The 19,465-nt window shown below is 39.0% G+C and overlaps 1 protein-coding gene across 1 annotated transcript; it reads right to left on the minus strand.

The window, feature by feature from the left end:
* Positions 1–61: 61 nt before the first annotated feature.
* LOC132908719 (histone acetyltransferase Tip60) lies at positions 62–3,219 on the minus strand. The gene is made up of 5 exons (XM_060962983.1): positions 3,098–3,219; positions 2,936–2,993; positions 2,456–2,524; positions 1,305–2,385; positions 62–1,162 (listed from the first exon to the last, which is right to left on the minus strand). The coding sequence occupies exons 1-5, from the start codon at positions 3,140–3,142 to the stop codon at positions 1,054–1,056; spliced, it is 1,362 nt and encodes a 453-aa protein (XP_060818966.1). The 5' UTR covers positions 3,143–3,219; the 3' UTR covers positions 62–1,053.
* Positions 3,220–19,465: the final 16,246 nt, after the last annotated feature.

Genomic DNA, 19,465 nt, shown 5'->3' on the forward strand with positions numbered 1-19,465 from the left:
GATCGACGCTATCAAAAATACACACTTTCAGAGAAAAATATTTTTTATTTCGCAGTTCATAGGTAACTCTTCGTTTTGGTAGAATCATCTCGAATCGGATTCAGACGGATAATTTATGCTCGAGCGTTTTGAACTTGATCGAACACAGCCGTTTATAATACAATGAGGAATGAAAACTCGTGTGTTTTTGTTCAATGCGATGTGATTATGAGTGAATCCGATTTCTTTCAACGAGTCTTTATTTTTCTCCCACCTTTCCGATCATTCTTCATTTATTTATTTATTTGTTTTCTTAACGACAGATTATCGATTACCATTCGTCTGTAATACGAGCACACACAAATTTGAATATCGCCTAATTCTTGTTTGAAAGGTGTGTGCACAATTGTGCGAATATTCGTATGCATACAACTTCTGCATTGTACCAATCAGTTTCACTGAATTTCAAAATGGTCACATACGCGAGCTTCGTCCTTTTACTCGAAGCTTCGAAATACTATAATTACATATATATATTCTTTTGTTTTAAAACTAGATATCGCTTTCGTATTTTAGCAGTGAATGTGTTGCACACTATAAAAACAGATTTATTTACAATTCTAGAAGACCGATTTATATCCCTGTACAAGTCGTTGATTCGCAAATATGTATGCAAATATTTTAAAAAATCCTAGTCACCATATTAAAACATTGTTTCTGACTCTAGATGTAAGCCAGTATATTATTTAGCAGATACCTTTTTCTTATCACGTAAAGTATTCGGTAAACATGGTTATTCGGTGCACTGCGTAACCGAGATACGCATGCAAATGTAAAAATTATTGTTACTTCTGTGTTTTTTTTCATTTTCATGCTGTCATTTTTAATCATTGCAATCACGTGCAAAGATTGACACAGTCTTATTAAAAAACGCAGACCAGTATGCTCGTATATATTATATACAGTTTTTGTATCTACATTCAATAAATGGTACAATGGTCACGCTTCCAGAGGATCCTGAAAATCACTTAGAGACGAATTAACATAATCTTATTGTCGATTTTGAATGTCACTTCACCATTTTGCCCTAACACTCCAGTCTTTTGGTGTCCAATGAAGACACTTAGGATCTATCCTGATTTGCCTCTTTTCCATTGCAGCTGCATGTTGCTCGATAATCTCCCTGTGAATAAACATGTTTTGTCAGTGACATATTGGAAGAAATCCTCTGTTTTTGGAAAGAAGCGAAATATCTATACAAACTGTCTGCACGATTCGTTTTTTTTTTTTTTTCCTAACGACGCATTGACTATTTAGCCAATTACCTATTCAATGTAACAATATATTGTCCTTTGTAGTAATTAATAAGATTCAAGTTCTGAAGCGTCGATATTACGTCTTCTTTCTTAATCGAGGTCAGCTCACATATTTCACTTATCGTAATCTGAGGCTTCTCATTTTCTACTAATGGCTTTATATTCAACAGAATGTCCAATATGGTGTGTGCCCAGTAACTTCTATAAGACAGCAATCCCAAATCTGACAAAGGTTTTTCAGGTGAACCTGTTTTACCTTCGAATTTGGATAGTTCGTACGAAAACTCTATTAGTAATTTTCCATAGCCTCTTCTTTGATAGGGTGGTAGTGTAAGAATACAAGCTACATTATGATCCTCAGTCGATTCTTTCTCTTTCGAGAAATAGCCAACTATATGGAATCCTCTACTGTCAAAATCTGTCATTACATAAAACAAGAAAGGATCCGTATCATAGTAAAGCGTTTTATGATCCAAAAATAATTTTGCTAGTAGACAAAGGTTTTGTGCATAATTTTTATTCTTTCGGCCGTCAATCTCGAAAAATGATATTGAGCCCTTTCTATATATCTCATTGCCAGGTGGATGTCTCAAATTGCACTTCGCTAAATGACGCTCCAGACATTTTCGACTCTTTCTATACTTTAGACAGAATTCACAAATATATATACATGGTAGGTTTACCATTTCTTGTGGATAAGGGCTAAAATACCAGGGTCTTATTCTATGACGCCCTAATTCTATTAGTTCTACATTTTTCATTCTAGTAACTATATCATCGTGGTGATGCGCAACCAATGACCCAGTTGGCCTTGGACCAGGTGTCTGTGGTGGGCCATCCTGAGAATCCTCATTTTCTATAAATGTTGCCTTTCTCTTTCTAGACATTTTTTTTTGTAATGCAGCTTGTAAAACTGCAGAACCATTGACTGGTTCATTACTAAGGCTGCTAGGACTAGGAGGTCTACTAGGTGCTTGTTTCTTGGGGGTTGCTGCACCAGTTCCTGGTGTGGTTCCATCTCGTCGAGGGTATTGGACTTTCCGAGTGTCCAAACAATCTTCCGTAACCCATTCATCTAATCGTTTATTGACTAAAATATTGCACATTTAGTTAAATGGTTGTCTATGTTAGTCTCTCTTCTTAATTCCCGTTATACTTACAATCTACATAGTGAACATAATAACACTTGACACCGTGTACGTCTTTAACACTGATGATTTCAGCAAGAGCTGTGGATGACAAAAGGATAGTTTTGATAAACTCTCATTATTACACCTAAATAAATGGAGTCATAATACACTCTTGAAGAAACAATAAAAGACCGAACGTACACAATCTATTATTGCTCGAGGTATCTAAACATAACCTAAAAGTTGAAATAGACATAATGTGTGATAAATGAACGCCAATATTTTATTAAATGTATTTCCTATATTTAGGATACGACATTAACGACATTAATCAACAGAAATATCCATATGTCTATGAAATGGTTAAATAATGCGAACCAATGACACACTTTCTAAATGATCTTTATTGTATAAAATGTCATACATGATTTAGAGAAAAAGATTACGATTTTCTCAAAACAGATCATCATATGATTAAAGAAGAAGAATGCAAATAGATATTTTACTCACGCCAATCATCCGTCCCATGCATTCTGACTGGTAAACGACAACCTTCCACCAATGAATTCTAAAAGTAAGGTTAAGATCTTATAACATTCAAATATTCGTAATTATCGACTTCTTACTAAGAAAATATTAACGTTATCGTGTTTAGTAGATCGTGATATTTACCACTGAGTCGCATATTGTTTCGCGTTCGTCGTGTTCCTCAATCATTTTAATCACAATTGAAGTTTCTACCGAACACGACTTTGTTTTGAAGCACTCACGACACTAGCGCGAGCGCTCCTCCATCGGCTTCGCACATAAAAAGAACTAGATTCAAATCATTTCCCGCACTATCGAAACATTTCAATCGAAATATCTCCGTCGAATATCGAAATATTTACGATGCCCGCGAAATTCGTTCTAAACTCAAAGCACTACAAAATTAGTCGCTCTTCTTATTTTATTACTTTTTATTAAAATAGTAACACGATATAATAGTATATACAATAATAAAGAAAATATTATATAATTATTATACACATATCACTGTGTAAAATTATAGTAGATATTATAAAGTATAATAAAGTATATAGTATAATAAAATTATTAATTTTTCAGAAAAACACTTCTAATAATACCATAATGCAGCATAGACAGCAACGTGGAATATATTAGCGTAGTCTGTTTTGACAAAAATTTGACTTATACTCTTTCGCTATCCCAACAAAGATGCCATATTAAATTTATATCCAAGATAGATGTAAATACCTCAAGTTTTGACAAATTCAAAATTAGATACGAAAACTACGGGTGTAAAGTATAATTTATTAATATCTGAAAGGGAGGTAAAAGGGAAGTATAATGGAAACTCGTACTCGTGAGTGACATCAAATAAAATCCCCCTTAATAATATGATGGGTCGTCGAGGTGCATATGCGACGTAATTAAGTAAGAATAATTCAAAGGAAGATACGGAGGTGAGTAGCGGGGTTACAGCGATACATCATGAAAGATGCTCGCACTTGCACGCAATTAATTCTGAAATGCATATCATTTGGAAACAGGTGAATTTAGAGTAACGCCGCACCGTTTCGCGCGTGTATTTCATACGAGTCTTCTTCGGCTGGCGTCTTCGTCGTTGCTTTTAAGGTTTGTAACGTAAAGCTATTTTAGTCACTCGAGACAATTTGAGGTGACATCTTATTCTACTCCGTCCGCTGTAAAATAGTAATATCTATACGTAGACACGGTAAGTTCCTTCCTACGTTCTCTGTCTATCCCTCTGAGGCATAAATTTCGTATAAAATATTCCCAGCATGAAAATATTCTCTTCCCTGGTGAAGTGACATCTTATTCTATTCAATTCAGCGCACAAAACAATCCAGCACCCGCGAGATTACGTAAATACCCTTTCCGTGTATCCGGCCACTAATGCGAAGTCATACTTGAAACATCGTTGAAATTTCCGATGTTACTTACCAACCCACCACCTTTATTTCGATGACGTTATTTATACCGACTAATTACAGGCAATAAAGTCGACGTCTGTGAGGTTAATCGGGTTTCAAATAGACCCTCACTCGTTGTTCCAATATGTAGTGTTAAAGAATTACAGAATTTTTATATTATAACCATTTTATTGCCTTCTTTTTTAAAGGAAAATTCTTAATACATGAAAATGGTCGGTAACTATATTCTTTTTTCATATGTCAAAAATAATAAATTAATATACCTTAATTATTAAAAACTTCATACTCCAAATTTTTCTTCAACCTCCTTGAAACATTTTGGATACTTCAATTATAACTTCTAATTCAACAACGTCCTTATATGTATACATTTTTCCAGAACCGACTATCAGCATCATATCTATTAATCTATTTATATTTAAATTTCTATCCGATCACATCTCATTGAAACATACTGTATACCTAAAATAGAAACTCTAAGGTACATTATCTAAAGTACAAACTACACAGATACATTACCATTCGGAAGCTTTAGAATACTCGGCAGATCAGTTTCAAAATTGGAGAAAATTAAGCACACAATAAAAACATCAAGAAATAGTATTTTTTTTATAAAAAACTGACATATTGACGTATACATAACGGCGTCATAGTATAATAACAATTTTATTCAAACGTGCCTGTAATTTAAAATCAAATACTAAAGTTTTATTAAAAGTAAAAAATGTCCTAAGACTTTGGATTTAAGCGATACGTATATACCAAAATTGTTATCTAATCTTTGTGAAATATTCTATACATCAAAAATATAACTTCTAATTTAACTTCACTCTTTATATCTATATACTCCTCTTGTCTCAAGTATCGGAAAAAAGTATTAGAACCTTCGATTCCAGTTATTCCACTCCCACGTCTCTCGAGTCCCGTGAGAGTTTCGCGAAAAGAATAGCGAGTGTCGTTGAGTCGTTCATTTTTAGATAACAGTTTCATACTAAAATTACGACTGGTTCGATCGACCGTGTCGTATCGAGTGTTCACCGTCGGCTGCCTCCCGCAGCAGTCCTGCGAGAGCCCCACCCCAGGGGTGTACACACGTTCCTACGCCTATGTACTTCACCCTGGATACATATATGTACGCGCGAAATCTGCACCGGTTACATATATGTACCCCGTACACATAAGTGTACTCACATCGGGCATACATAAGGGTTGATAGTGCTCCGGCGAGCAAGCCACCCTTATATGCAGGGCGTGGCCAGAGTCCACCAATCAGAGGGCGGGGAATCCCCGAAAGACCAAATCGAACGAAGTAAAAATTTCAGCGGTCGCGTCAAACGCCGACGCCAAAGGGGATGAGCGCGGTTCATCCGGGCTTTACATTTTCGTTACTTATCCTTGCGTTCGCGATCTTCCAGTATCCGTGTATCTTTCCTCCTGGTTCGTTTTCTTACGAGTTTCATAGCCTATTCTAATGTGTATCAATTATTATTAATGATTGATCGATGGCCGATTAAGAGCATAATGAAGCTTGAAACATGGGACAATTGAGAAAATAAGGTACATAAATTGGAATTAATTGCACTGCATAGAGTAATTATGATAGTTATAGGCAATGATAACTATTAGAGCTATGATTTCTGATAACAGCGTTTATTATACTGTCAGTATTATTTATTATTATTTTATTACCGATATCGCTAGTAACTGATAGTTATAACGTCTGATTTTACGGCTACTGTGTTTGTTAATTATTTCTACAAATTCTTAGATATATTTGGAGAGAACATGATAAGTGGAAAATACGTATGAAAATTATGATGCGACAAAACTTCTTTCGATGATTAACAAAATCGTAAGAGTGTTTGAACTATAATATAAATTACTGAAGTAACATCTGCAATTCACTGTCATTCCTCGTTCATCAAATACTCGTAACCCATTCCATTTTTCTACCACGACCTCAAAAACCAAACGTGCCACACGATACCTCATCATCCATCAAAACACTCTACCATCTGTACGGATAAATGACATATTCCATTGCATTCCAATGCACGCCACGGAACTGAAAAACTACCCTCGATATACAGAACGTAGGTAACTTGAAAGAAAAAGAAGGATATATCGTTAGAGGTAAGAAAGGAGGGAGAGGGAGCGAGAAAGAGAGAAAGAGAGAGAAGAGGTAGAGTAGCAGGGTCTGCGTTTAATAGCCGTAGTGTTACCTCGGAGGCCTTTTGCCATTAAGAATCCCGCAAGACCGTCCTCGCGGGCCTTCTCCGGCTTCCAGGCCGCGTTACCCCTTTCCGCAATTCCGACATATTACACGATGCCCCGGCGGAGTAGATGTAATACGTGTTCGTAGCCGACTATAACTATACATTGCCTGTAGGTAGACCTCGGTACCACTAAAATCATTAGAAACACGTGCGCCATGCAGCGCGCAGAATCCTCGTCCCTTGCCATTAGAATGCTTAGACGGTGTTGTATCCGGAGATCAATATCAAAACAACGCCGCATGACCGCCCACTCTCACGGAAAATCCACCGAGGAGAGAGTCGACATGCTTCCTCGGAAACTCGTCTCCCGCACAATATCCGATATTTTGTGTTTTATGTTGCGATACGGTGCATCATTTCCTGGGAGACTGACTTTTTCTCTTTGATTGGAAAAGTTTTATTTTTATATATTTTTATTGTATCGAGGATAGTTATTGGATTAGAAAATTCAATTATTGGGTTTTTTTGTGAGAATAGTTTCGTAGGAGTGGAGTCCGAGGATTGTTCACTTCGTATTTATTTTTGGCATGTTCGAATGATTGCGATGTTTATGGGAAAGCTATATTTTATTGGAATTTAATTCTCAGTATTTATATATTTATTTGTTTTAACTTTAAAAAAAGGAAAAAAGAATTGATCTCCATGTAACTAAATTCTTCGACATTTTTGAGGAGAGGTTCGTCGACCCCGTGAAAACTATATCGAGCATTGCTAAAACGAGAAGCAGTGTCTCGCTCAAAGACGTCGAAATGCTGTCATAAATGAGGAACGACATTCACCATCTTTAGTCTACGCGAACTCTTGGTTCGCGGTGGCGACCCGCGTAACGACTGACCTCTTCGCGGGAAACTTTTTCGCATACGCACGGTTTCACCCTCCTAGAGCAAACGGCGCGTTCACCTCAAAGGGGACAGAGTTCTCTGCTTCTCTAGCCTCGTTAATCGTGTCTGCACGCAATCTGTACGCGCGTAGTTCGCCAGAGACTAGCTGTTGTCCCGCTCGAAGATTAAACGAAGAAGAAACCGACACGTACTTATCGTATCTAATAAATTAGCTTTTAATAAATCTAATAAACTAGTTTTTCTAATAGTTACCTTTGATCGTTTTCGTTAAAAATTAAGAAAATTTGATTTTCTTTGTGACTGTAGAGAAATTCCATAGTATCTTCGACGTCAAGACATGTTTCCTTTTAAATTTATATACTTCATTATAGATTTTTTATTGGTTTTGCATCAAGGAATTAGGATGATCAATATAATATCGTAGCACATGTTGTTTTTAAATTTCTATTCGGTAAAGACAAAGCTGCAATATCTAGAATCGTCTTTTTTTTTGCAAAATCCATTTTTTCCCAAAATGGATGAAACTATTGTTTCGTGAATATCAGACATCGTTTTTGATAAAGTTTAAAGGTTTTCGAAATGTCTAACCTTGCATTGGAATTATCCAACTTTGCACCTTGGCACAAGCGCAAACATCAAATTGTTATTTAAATTATTTAACCATATACTTCGAAACAATAGCAAATATTAAATTTACATTGAAATTCTCTAACGTCGCACTTTTATTAGATATTTCACATCTCTCGAAATCATTAGTTGTCCATATATGTATCTTTACAGCCTACTTATCTACTTTTACTCGCTCTCATTAAATTATTGAAAACCACGACAAAGGGAGAGGAGGGAGATGACGAAGAAGTTGAATGAGAACATGAAACGATGTCGAAAGAGGAGGCAGAGATAGGAGGAAGAAGGTCAGATAAGAAGAAGAAGAAGAAGGTCGACGTACTTTCCTCGTCGCGCTGCTTAAAATTCATAAGGCGCTCTGTTTACTTACTAAAGATACGCGACCCACCGCCTCCTTTCCACAGTCGTGCCACCCTGGAACGTCGCCGCGATGAGAGCCCGTGCTTTATCGCGGAAAATAAAATTATTGGTTGCACTTTTCTCGCGCTGACGGCTCGGCTCTTTTTATCCTCGACACGTGGCTTGACGGCAACGACGAATCGACACGACACGGCACGACACGACACGACACGGGTGTGCACACACTCGAAACCAGCCCGAGAGTTTTCTGCGGGCCGCGCGTTTTAAAAAGCGCCCCGCGGCTGTCGCCGACACGCTCGCCCGCCGAGAGCCTGCTCAAAGAGGCCGTTTGATATGCTGATATCGCGCAGTTTACCTTCGCAATCTCCATAACGCGCCGTTTCTTAGCCGCGGTTAGAAATGTAAATTCGAGAACGATCTCTCTCTCTCTCTCACTTAGACCAGCCGGGCCTATCGCCCGTGAGTCGCTTGTTTTTAAATTCCCTCGATCACGAACTGCCAATGATTAACTCGTTTACGGAACGCTATACGCGTCGCCGACTTTTCGATTAGCTTCGTGGAAGTTTTTTCTAGAGAAATTTTACTTTCGTTTGTTCTTATTTTTCTATTGTTTATAACTTATATTTCATCTTTCCTTATTCTTCTTTCTTTCGCTTAGCTATTTTTTATCTTCTTTGGACAAAGTACAGGATAGATGTGTTTATCTATTAGTGTTTGTAGGCTGGCTACATTCAATTATCTTATATTAGGTAGCGGCAAATTTTATTTGACATAAAGAAACAAGATAGTAGTTTGATATAACGAATTATTACAATTAGGTGCATTATTATTTTCATTTTAGGAATAACGTAGCGAAAACGACTGTGTCTCGTTAAGATCAAATGTGCGTGTACAAATACATATATAACATATGTATACAAACGAATTCATGCAGAAATTCCATTGAGATTTTAAATGTCCAATAAAAGGAAGATACGAACAATATTAATAAAAAAGAAATATGAAGCACGAAAAATATCTCGAATAACCAGCATCCAATCAACATACATGTAGAACCAATCGACCAGAATCCAACCTATAACTTTAATCGCGACATGCGCCGGGATCTTTGTTAAATCATTCCCATTTCCCAATAAAACACGTTCGTCGTCGATTCGATAATGGGTAATCCTCGCCGGGTATCTGAGCTCCCTTACCACGATTTTAATATCAACCCCTGCCTCTCTGGAAACGAATTTCCCGACAACGGAGATAAAATTCAGCGACGGTGGAACGGGGGTCAATTAACGTGGCGGCAAAAAGGTGACCGACACCGGGTTGACGAAAGTGAAAACTCGCTGACACGATTTTCTCCGATTATCCGTGGCTCTACTTACATTTCTTAACAATGTATCTATACCTTTCACCTATGTGTTCATGGACACTAACATATTCAACATATATATGTATATACACATGTACACTGTACACACGCTTAAAACATTGAAAGCAAACTGTACGTGTATTTCACAACCGCCCCCGCGTTATAATCTCGTTGCTCGGGGCGACGTTGAATAAAGTACCCGCGGTGTGACGGTATAACGTGAGGCACCAACTATTAACTCATTAGTCGAAGTTCTTCGTATTATCGCATTCTCTTTGAGGCCGGCTCGGTATTCTCGCATTCGCGGATGGCTGGGGGCCGAACGCGGGCCGAACATCGTGGCCGAGGGGTGGAAACAGCGGGATGGAAATAGGACGCGACGCTAACAGAGAAACGAGAAGAGAAAGGAAGACACAGAGGGAGGGAGCAAGGGTACGGCAGGAAGGAACGAAGATGACGATGACGAGGGACACGAAAGCGATGTGGATAGGAGGGGAGGATCGGGAGGACCCGGAGAACGTTGGCAGAAATGGTGACGATGTCGACGCAGGGGTGGGTGGTTGGTTGGGCGAGAGAAAAGAGGTGGATGTGGGTGGTAAGGGTTGAGGCGAGAGAGCACGCAAGGGATGATAGGGCAAGGAGGAAAAGGACAGGGGCCAGGAGGCGGGTGTGGAACGATGGTAGAGGTAAGAGGCAGAGAGACCCGCTGGTAGTGTAGTGCTCGCAGAAAGGGTGGTTGGTAGCAGCTCGGGGGTGGTTGCACGCCCGGCATTGTTTCGAACAGGCGTGTACACGTACATACATCTATTTGGCACATAGATAAAGCATCTTAGAGACCGCCGTAGAAGGGAACCTAGTACGATGGGAAGAGAGAAGCCTGAGGACGAGGCACACAGGAGGAGGTTGAGGTGAACTGGAGAAGAAACTGGAGTACGGGCTGCTGCCTAGTACGATGGTAGAGAGGGTGGGAGAGGGTTAGAGAGCGAGACAGAAGAAGAGAACGGCAGAGAGAAGCAGCAGCAGCAGCACCACCAGTACCAGCCAGCCATCTTGCCACAAACTTGACTCGACCAATCAGCGTCGAGGCTGTGGTCACCGTTGTACCCTAGCTCCCTTCCTCCCTCGTATCTCTCTGTTCCTATGTTCTCTATGGTTCCTCAGCTCTGCTTCTCTCACCCTCTCGTCGCATGAGTCGACCTCTCTCTCTTATGGTCCGTAGTAACCCGGCAGCAGCACCTGCCAGCCAACCCTTTAATTCTAATCAATTTACTCTTGCGCGAGCCTCAACCCCTCGTGTATCCTCCTGAGCACGACTGAACCTCAACCGCGCGCTACCTCTCTTCCCGTATCACCCCCGCGACGTCCCACGTCGAGCTTCCATCCTCCCTTGTAGTTTCCACCTCATCCTCCAGCACCGACTTATTCGCGATCCCTCTCGAACGAACCCCTACTACATCTGATAACGGAACTACGTTCGGCCGCACGGAACTCCTGCTAACCGGCTAAATAATTAGCGCGGGGAGATTAATTGCCGGGAGTTAAGTCGCGAGGCTGCTACGGTAACGACCCTCTTGTGACCGTGCTTGACGGTCGGTTGCTGATAATCCTCTGTAGATCCGAACTGGTGGATTGACCACGGTATGGAAATCGGGATCAAAGGATCAAACGGAAAAATTGCTTTCTGCGATGAGTAAGAGCTGGATTGCTCGTATTTTATTCGATGGAACGGTTGTTAATTCTATGAAAGGATAATTTTAGAGTGTTTGAATGTTGGCAGGTTTTGGGAACGTGAAAGGTTAAAAAAGGATATAATATCTACGTGATGTTAAGAACTACATAAGCTTCGTAACGGTTTTCATCCTTTTTTATATGTTACACAACCTGTTGCCTTATTCACGTGACACGAATAATAATTCAGATCTAACATGACGAGCGTAATAAATTACGGTGAACATATAACATAATTAATTAACACAAAAAACTTTATTCGTAGCCGGTACAATTAATATTACAACGTAAACAAAATTCTTTTAAATCGTCATACGCTTCAACATATCCGATGTTTCCCAACCCCTAAACCGCAAACTATCAAATCACACTGCTACCTATCAAGATCTATATCAAGATCTGAAATATAGCTCAAGATCATCAAGCAACAAGTTAACATTTCATATCTATCTCTCCGCAACAAACTCTCGTAACGAGAAACAATTCGATCGTGTCTCCTTCTTATTCGTTGCGATTTTGTTCGATCGAATCGAGTACCACTAGACACACTTGCCCCGGAAAGTCGAAAGCGCGGTAATATAAGTTTGAAAGTGTTCCTAGTAGTGGGAGGAGGATTAAGGAGATGAAAAACAATTTGATCGGCCTCGATTCAACGGCGACGGTCAAAGTTTACGCTTCCATCGGTCCAAGGACTCCAGAGGCAGGACTTGCATAATTTACTTAATGGCTCGTAGACTAACGATGGAAGCTGCTGTTTAAGTGTTCATCGTGAACGTTCGCCTCTGTGAGTTGCCAGTTTCTCCATCCTACGGTGAAACCGCTATTGGACAAAAATTTATCTTAGTTACTTCGGCCCCGGTTTCTTTCGATGAATTATCGTTGCTGTGCGCGAAGTTGATTCTAAAGACGCTTTCATTTTCACTTAAGATGCTCTATACTCTTTTTTTCTTGCGAACCGTTCGGCCTTAAAGAGCAACTTGTGACCATCGTGAAATTAGAAGAATTAATGTGAGAATTTAACTACTTAATAATCACGGTAACGTTAATTACACGATGTTTATAGTTACATAAATGTTAAAAATGAAATGTTAAAATCATTTTTAGTTTCATAAATTTGAAAGTGGAACATAGACATTGTCGTTTTAAATTTATTTAATGTTATATCGAGTCACGTAGAAATTGGGATATTTATCTTCAAGTATGATTAAAAAATGATAAAAGGTATAAATGTATAGAAAATCTCAATATCATTTTCTTCGAGCATTTTAAAATAATTTCTGCGGCTGAATTAGAAATGAGAAGTATGTAATTCTTTTCTTCTGACTTTGATAAATACTTGCCTCAAGTGGTTAATTATACGATGCCTTGAATCGAGTGTCTCATTTAATATTTATAAATATATCCTGCGTAAATACAACTAACAATGTGAAATAAGAAATAATTATCTTTTCCTACTTTCGATAAATTCGTCTCTGAATAATTTAAATACAAATATGATACTTTTAAAGAAGTAACTATTAAGTATAAATCAAATTTCATATACCTCAACAAAATAATTTCTGTATTCCTAAAATCATCGTTAAAGTTCCAAGATTCGATCCTCAATGGTTAATAACGGTTGAGCATATTGCGTGACGTTGTATCAGCGATAAAATCGTCTGAAATAAATCGTGAACGTCGTTCTGATTACAGATCGTCCGTGGGATTGGCAGAGAGTAAGCGTGGCTTAACGACAGATCCGATCTACACGAGTGGAACAATCGGTCCTCTCCTCGATCGGTTCTTCTTCTCCTTTTTATGCGGACGTATTTCGATGTCTGATCGAGTACAGGGATTCTGGGCCGACGCGAGGGGGAGAGAAATAGACGGGGAGGTCGATTTATTTATGTCGGTGATTGCGAGCCAGGGAGGCAAGGGCTTCCTTTGCATTAATACTAAGAGCCAACTGGAGGGTGGCTTCTGTGCCTGTCGTCCTGATAGGACGATATGTCGTGATCGACGGTAAAAATTGTCCTTTGTACAAATTCTCCTGTCAGCCTTTACTTTAAGTCGAACCGAGGCGAGGGTTTCCTTTGACGAACATTACGTTTCCCCGTAATTATGTGACATATAAGTAGGTGGAACGTTCGATTACTATGCGTTTGTTTCCTTTGATAATCTCTTCTTACGAGGAGTAAATTAATTTTATCAAGGAAACTTAAATAAATGGTATATTAAAATTGCTTTAATTTAAAAAAAGCTTGAGAGACGAAATTAGAGACCATCTTGTTACCTTCCAATTGAGTTAAAATGAAAATTCCACGTGCAACAAGTTTCTCATTTTCCATATCGTGTGATTCTAAATTACTTCTTTATGCAACAAGTATTGACGCTGGTATTACCGACGACTAAAGTATATGACATTTCTACCAAAGAAATCAAAATAGAAGATATATCAAAAAGTATATAGTACAAGGCGTGAGTCAGATATATTTTGGAGAAAGTCATTCAAATCTTTGAAAATATACATTTATAATGTATATTTATAAAGCTATGAATTGGCTATTTTAAGATGGTAATCGTAGTGTCAGAAAAGGTAAAATTTAAATGAAAAATATTATATGAAACTTGGTATTAATTATATAATTATTTATAACTTCAATATAATAATTTCGTTATATCATATAAAGAGAATTTAATTGCAACTGAAATATATAAATATATTATGGAATGGATAATTACTATATTAAAAACTAAGACTACTACTATAATATATAAATAATATTAGTATTCTCCTTGTTCATGAGTTATTACAGAATTAAATATATCTCATGTTTCTTTAAGAGCAAGTGGTTATCAGTTTTTTCTAACACGTTTTCAGACAAATATTTTAGTGACGATGAAAGAATATGGTACTTCCCGCGCACACGTTTCCACGATTCATTATAATGAACAGCGCGTGTACACGAAACAAGTTTATTGCGCTGTAAGAGTTTCTAAGCACCAGTAGAACCGGAAAGGGGTTGTACGAAGTCTTAAGTTCTTAATACCGTCACCTGTCGGCAAAAGTATTTCAATTTCACCTCAGTTGAAGTCGGCACGCGCGTTAAAAATTATATGGGTCAGGTTCAAAGGTGCCGATTTTTCATGGAAAACGAGTTCTGTCGTCATGCAAGAAGAAAGTATAATATTAAACCAGAAAGGAACAGAACTTCTTTACATCACCTAACATAACGTATTAAAATTTGATGTAAAATTCGATATATCTTTTTTCTATTTGGTATAACAGTTTATTAGTAATTTCATTATTTGTTGCTGTAACATTTAATAACACTTGAACATTTTGTATCATTTAGTGAATGTGATATTTATTGAATTTAAATATTGAATTTGTACTATTGATTATATTATCAATTGAAATTATTTTCATAACATCAGATTATCTTTGACTACATACAAAGAATGAAACAAAACAGCTAAGAAAGAAGAACACCTCACAAATTAATTATATCTACATCTGTAAACATACAAACATAGAAAAAAGTGTTTTACCAAAGAATTATACATATCCATTTCTATAAAGCCAGCGTCTTAAAACAACCTAACAAAAAGCCACCCTAAACCCATTCAAGCAGTGATCAATAACGTCAAAACAAGAGAGTCGTGCCTTACCCGGAGACCGGGTGTTCGAAGGCAAAGAAGCCGCCGTAAATGAGGTTGGTCATTCGCAACTCTTAAAACGCAGGGCTCACCGTGTCCCGGGAAAAGTGGCTGGCCCGGCGGGAACTTTTTCAAGGTTTTTCGTCGGCACTTCTTGCCAGAAACAAACGAACGAAACGAGTCCACGAGAACGGAACAATGGGGAGGGCGAACTACGACAAAGCGACACGCTTTTAATTCCTGCAAAACTACTTAATAAGGCAAATGAACGCGTGCTTCTTTTCATCGTTCGACGATCCACGGCGAAGGGGGTGACTGTGAAGGGCGAAGGGACGCTCATGGTAGGGTGTAACGAAGATAAAAAAAAGAGAGGAAAACGAGTGTCTACTCGGAAAGACGAAGTTGGACGATTTTTTTTCCAACCCTGTTTGGGAGGCGAGTCTCACCGACTAACAGCGGCACAACGATCACCAACGACGACCACGACGACGCCAACGACGACGTTGACGACGACGACGACGACGACGAGTCGAGTGGTTTTCAAGCTAATAAAAAAATTACCGCCGTCGCATGAAACCCGACGACGTATAAAACGTCGGTGAGCGCGACGATTCAACCCCTAGCATCGCGCCCACCCCCTGCTCACCGAACGGGGGAAGAAAAGCCACCGGGAGTCGTCACCCTTTTGTTTTCTTTTTTTTTTTTTTTTTTGTCTGACAGAGAGGGTAGAAGCTGGGAGAAAGAAAGAGGAGACGGACACGCAATTTGCTCTCGTTGATACTCGTTATTCGATTCTGAATAACGTGTCGATCTCTGTTCGCCAGGCTTTGCTAATGTGGCGGAGTTTTACATTTACCTGTACGTAAAGTTAACTGGGGGAAATTTGAGTTTTTTTGTTGGGAGGTTGGGTTTTGTGTAGGGAAGTTGTAGGAGTTGGGGATTGGAGGTGATTCTGAAAGGATGGTGATGATCAACTATGATGATTTATGATGTAATATATGGAAACTGATTTCACTAAATGGAATAAGTAATGGATTTTAGTTAACAATAATGTAGTTTTCGTTATATTTCACTTATGTACACTACGGTTTAGACGTACACTCCGACGCGATATTCACGATTTACAAAATATAATGCATTTTTTATGACAATAATCACAGAACGTTATTTTATGAAAAATGGTAATCAACTAACTACTATTATTCTCAGTTCTCTAGTTAAGAGAAAGTTTTATGAGAATGATATGAGCAGGTAAAAGGGTATAGTATTGTTCGAAAATATCTGATCACTTGCTTATTTACTTTCAAAATTCGTCTTAAATTTAATCGTAATATATATTCTCTAGAAAAAAGACATCTGAAAAATGCATTTTGAATCATTAATAATTAGATCGCGGATATTTAAAAATTAAAAAGGTAAAGATACAAACTTAGTAGAAAATATTTTTCTCATTGAATGTTATAGAAAGTATTTCATTGAAATTCGAACACAAAAGTCTGCTCAGCCTAGCAACTGCCAAAAATTGTACATCCTCGATGTAGTTTTCCCGATCCTCGTGACATAACGCCGCGAATTAACGTTTATCAAAACGGCTGTCGTCTCTCTTGGCTAGAAAGAACCGAGAATTTCGCTGCCGGATTAACCCTCTTGACCGAGCGCGAGAACATGGCCAAAGAAACGTAGCGGGGAGTATTTTGCAGATTTAGCGAGGGGGTAGCCAAGAGGAAAGGAAACCGAACGGAGTTCTGGGGACAGGTAAATTCTAAGGCCGGAGGATTCTCTCTTTCTCTCTCCCTCTCTTTCTCTTTCTACATCCGTGGGTGTGCGCGCGCTGTGCCGTGAGTGCAGCCCGGTGCTAATTAAAATCAGACCACGTGTCTTTCCGAGCCATGGTCACGAAAAATAAACGGAAAAAGATCTTTTCAACGGTGCCTGGAACCCGTCGTTTCGCCCTCTCTTCGCTTCTCCTCTGCACCCTCCGCTGCGCCCTTCCTCTGTCTTCTTTCGATCTGAGTTTCCACCCTCGTTGCACCAGCGTTTCTTTCGCCCCTTATCACCAGGCTGCAGCGTGCCCCCATGCCGGCTTAATTATCGTCCAAGTGTTCTTTAAAGAGCGAATTACACGCTCGATGTTTACCGCAAGCTTGAAGCTTTTCATTCGTCCCGTTCCCTTTCCCCATCTTTTTCCAACCATTTCTGTTTCTCTCTGACTCTCTTCCTTCTTTCATCTTTCTCGATCACTCGCGTACTTATACCCTTCTCCGTTCCGTTTATTCGGAATACGACGAAGAAATAAAAACGAGGTCCTCCCGTTTCTTTTATGCTTCGAAGACTCCGTTCCTCTTCGTTCCTCTACGATAATTTCTCATACTTTCTCTCTCTCTCTTTCTCTGGATCACCAGAGATCACCGATTACGATTCTTCTCTTGCTACGGTTCTTTCTCTACACTCTACGTTTTCTCCTCTTTTTCTTTTTTCTTCTTCGTTCACTTAGAATTTCCCGGAGATTTGGCGTGGTCGAAAACACTCGAGCTATAAGGGAAGGGATGAAAACGAGCTTCTCGAGGACCTCAGTGGAAGGTGGGTGGAACGATCGGCAGGTGAAAAAGCCGGCGATTCCGTTCCACGAGATTTCGTTCCCGCTCGTTTTTCTTCCCCTTTATCGGGGAAATTTCTTGCCGCGTTCTCGCACCGCTTTGAGATACGCGATTTCCTCGGCCCGTTTTCCATCCCGACGTCGATTAACGAGTCGGCCATTGTCACGCCCTTCCAGACCGCTATTCTCTTGATTCTCTTTTACTTTATTTTCATCTTGTCTTCTACTTTTTTTCATTTACTTTCTGGATTTGATTTCTTTTAGGAATTCCACCTCTCTGCTCCGTGCCGCGGAAAAACGCAGCGAAACGCGGTTAAAGTACACGCCAAGGGGAAGGAATTTGAAGCTCATTACCGCTCCTCTTTGCTGGATACGTCGCGAGGGGTGACTGGATGCGAGCTGAAATCTTTATAAGCGTGTTCGTTTCTTTCCCTCTCTTCGTTTTAACTTGTTCCTCTAGCCTATTTCTCCTCCCTCTGCTTTCTTTGCCTTCATCTTTATCGTTTTCGAGGTTGGTCCTTCGTGATACCGACCGCGCGATAAATTCCTCGTGAATTTATCATAATGCCTTTTAACCGGCCGTGACACTTAGCCCGCTTTTGGTACGCCTGGATTTACGACGTACTTGCACGTGACGATTATTCTGCCTGTTGGAAATCGCGCGGTTTCAAACGTTTACGCCAAACGTTTGGGTTTCGATATGTCCATTTGATTAACATTTACAGCATCATGTCCTTATCTATAAGAATTTGATGGTAGCCATTTTTTTAATGATTCAAGGACGTCGATACGCTAAGTCGAAGGTTTTGTTATGTCAATTTTTAAAATCTCTTTTTTTAATAAATAATTTTACCTTTGTTAATGTATTAGTATATCGTGAGAATTTTCTTTTTCACATATTTATAGATGATAAATATCTTCATCTCTTTTAGGAACTAGTGAAATATGAATCATTCAGAATTGGGCATTTTATATATTATAACTTAACACATCTGTTTCCGATTCAATAAGAAATTTTCGTTTTCAATGTTACTTGTAAGATTTTTACATTTAAGAAATTGGATTTAAGAAATTTGCGTTCTCTGAAAATATTTAGATTACTCATTTAATAACTCAACAATATACAAAGTAAAATATATATTATAGTACGTATTGTATGAAATAAATATCTATATATGTTTCCTTAATTACATTCATAAAAATGTGAAATTCCATGAGCACCCCTAATCTAACAATAACCATCCATACATTTGCATGTTATATATATATATATAAAAGAGTTAATTGTTAATTTCCTAGTTCACGTAACTAATTCCTCCTAAAGCAATCATAAAGCTTCTTTCAACCATGTTCCATCATTCCCTACTACCGCCATTTCCACGAACCTTCGAAACAAAACGCATCGTCGATCGCATTTCCCTTCATCGAGGAGATAGAGGAGAGCCCTTTCGGAACGTTTACACGAATCCATCAACAAGCATCGGCGGCTACCGGTTTCGACGACTTCCGGCTGGCATATTTCCATCGGCCCCTGATATCAGCGCGGCAAAGGTAAAGAGAGAAAGCCCGGCTGAACGAAAAGCCTTCAATCCCTGGAAGCAACGAATTGTCGTCGTCCCCCATCCCCGTCTTCTCGTACTTTCCACCCTTC

This window comes from Bombus pascuorum, chromosome 7 (assembly GCF_905332965.1).
Source record: "Bombus pascuorum chromosome 7, iyBomPasc1.1, whole genome shotgun sequence".
Lineage (NCBI taxonomy): Eukaryota > Metazoa > Arthropoda > Insecta > Hymenoptera > Apidae > Bombus > Bombus pascuorum.

What these genes read in the sequence shown, in the direction of transcription:
- LOC132908719 (XM_060962983.1), bottom strand. Translation starts at nt 3,142, where the DNA reads ATGATTGAGGAACACGACGAACGCGAAACAATATGCGACTCAGTG. An exon ending in TTATGTTCACTATGTAGATT is followed by an intron (nt 2,386 to 2,455) that starts GTAAGTATAACG and finishes GCAATATTTTAG; the next exon opens with TCAATAAACGATTAGATGAA. An exon ending in TATATTGTTACATTGAATAG is followed by an intron (nt 1,163 to 1,304) that starts GTAATTGGCTAA and finishes GTTTATTCACAG; the next exon opens with GGAGATTATCGAGCAACATG.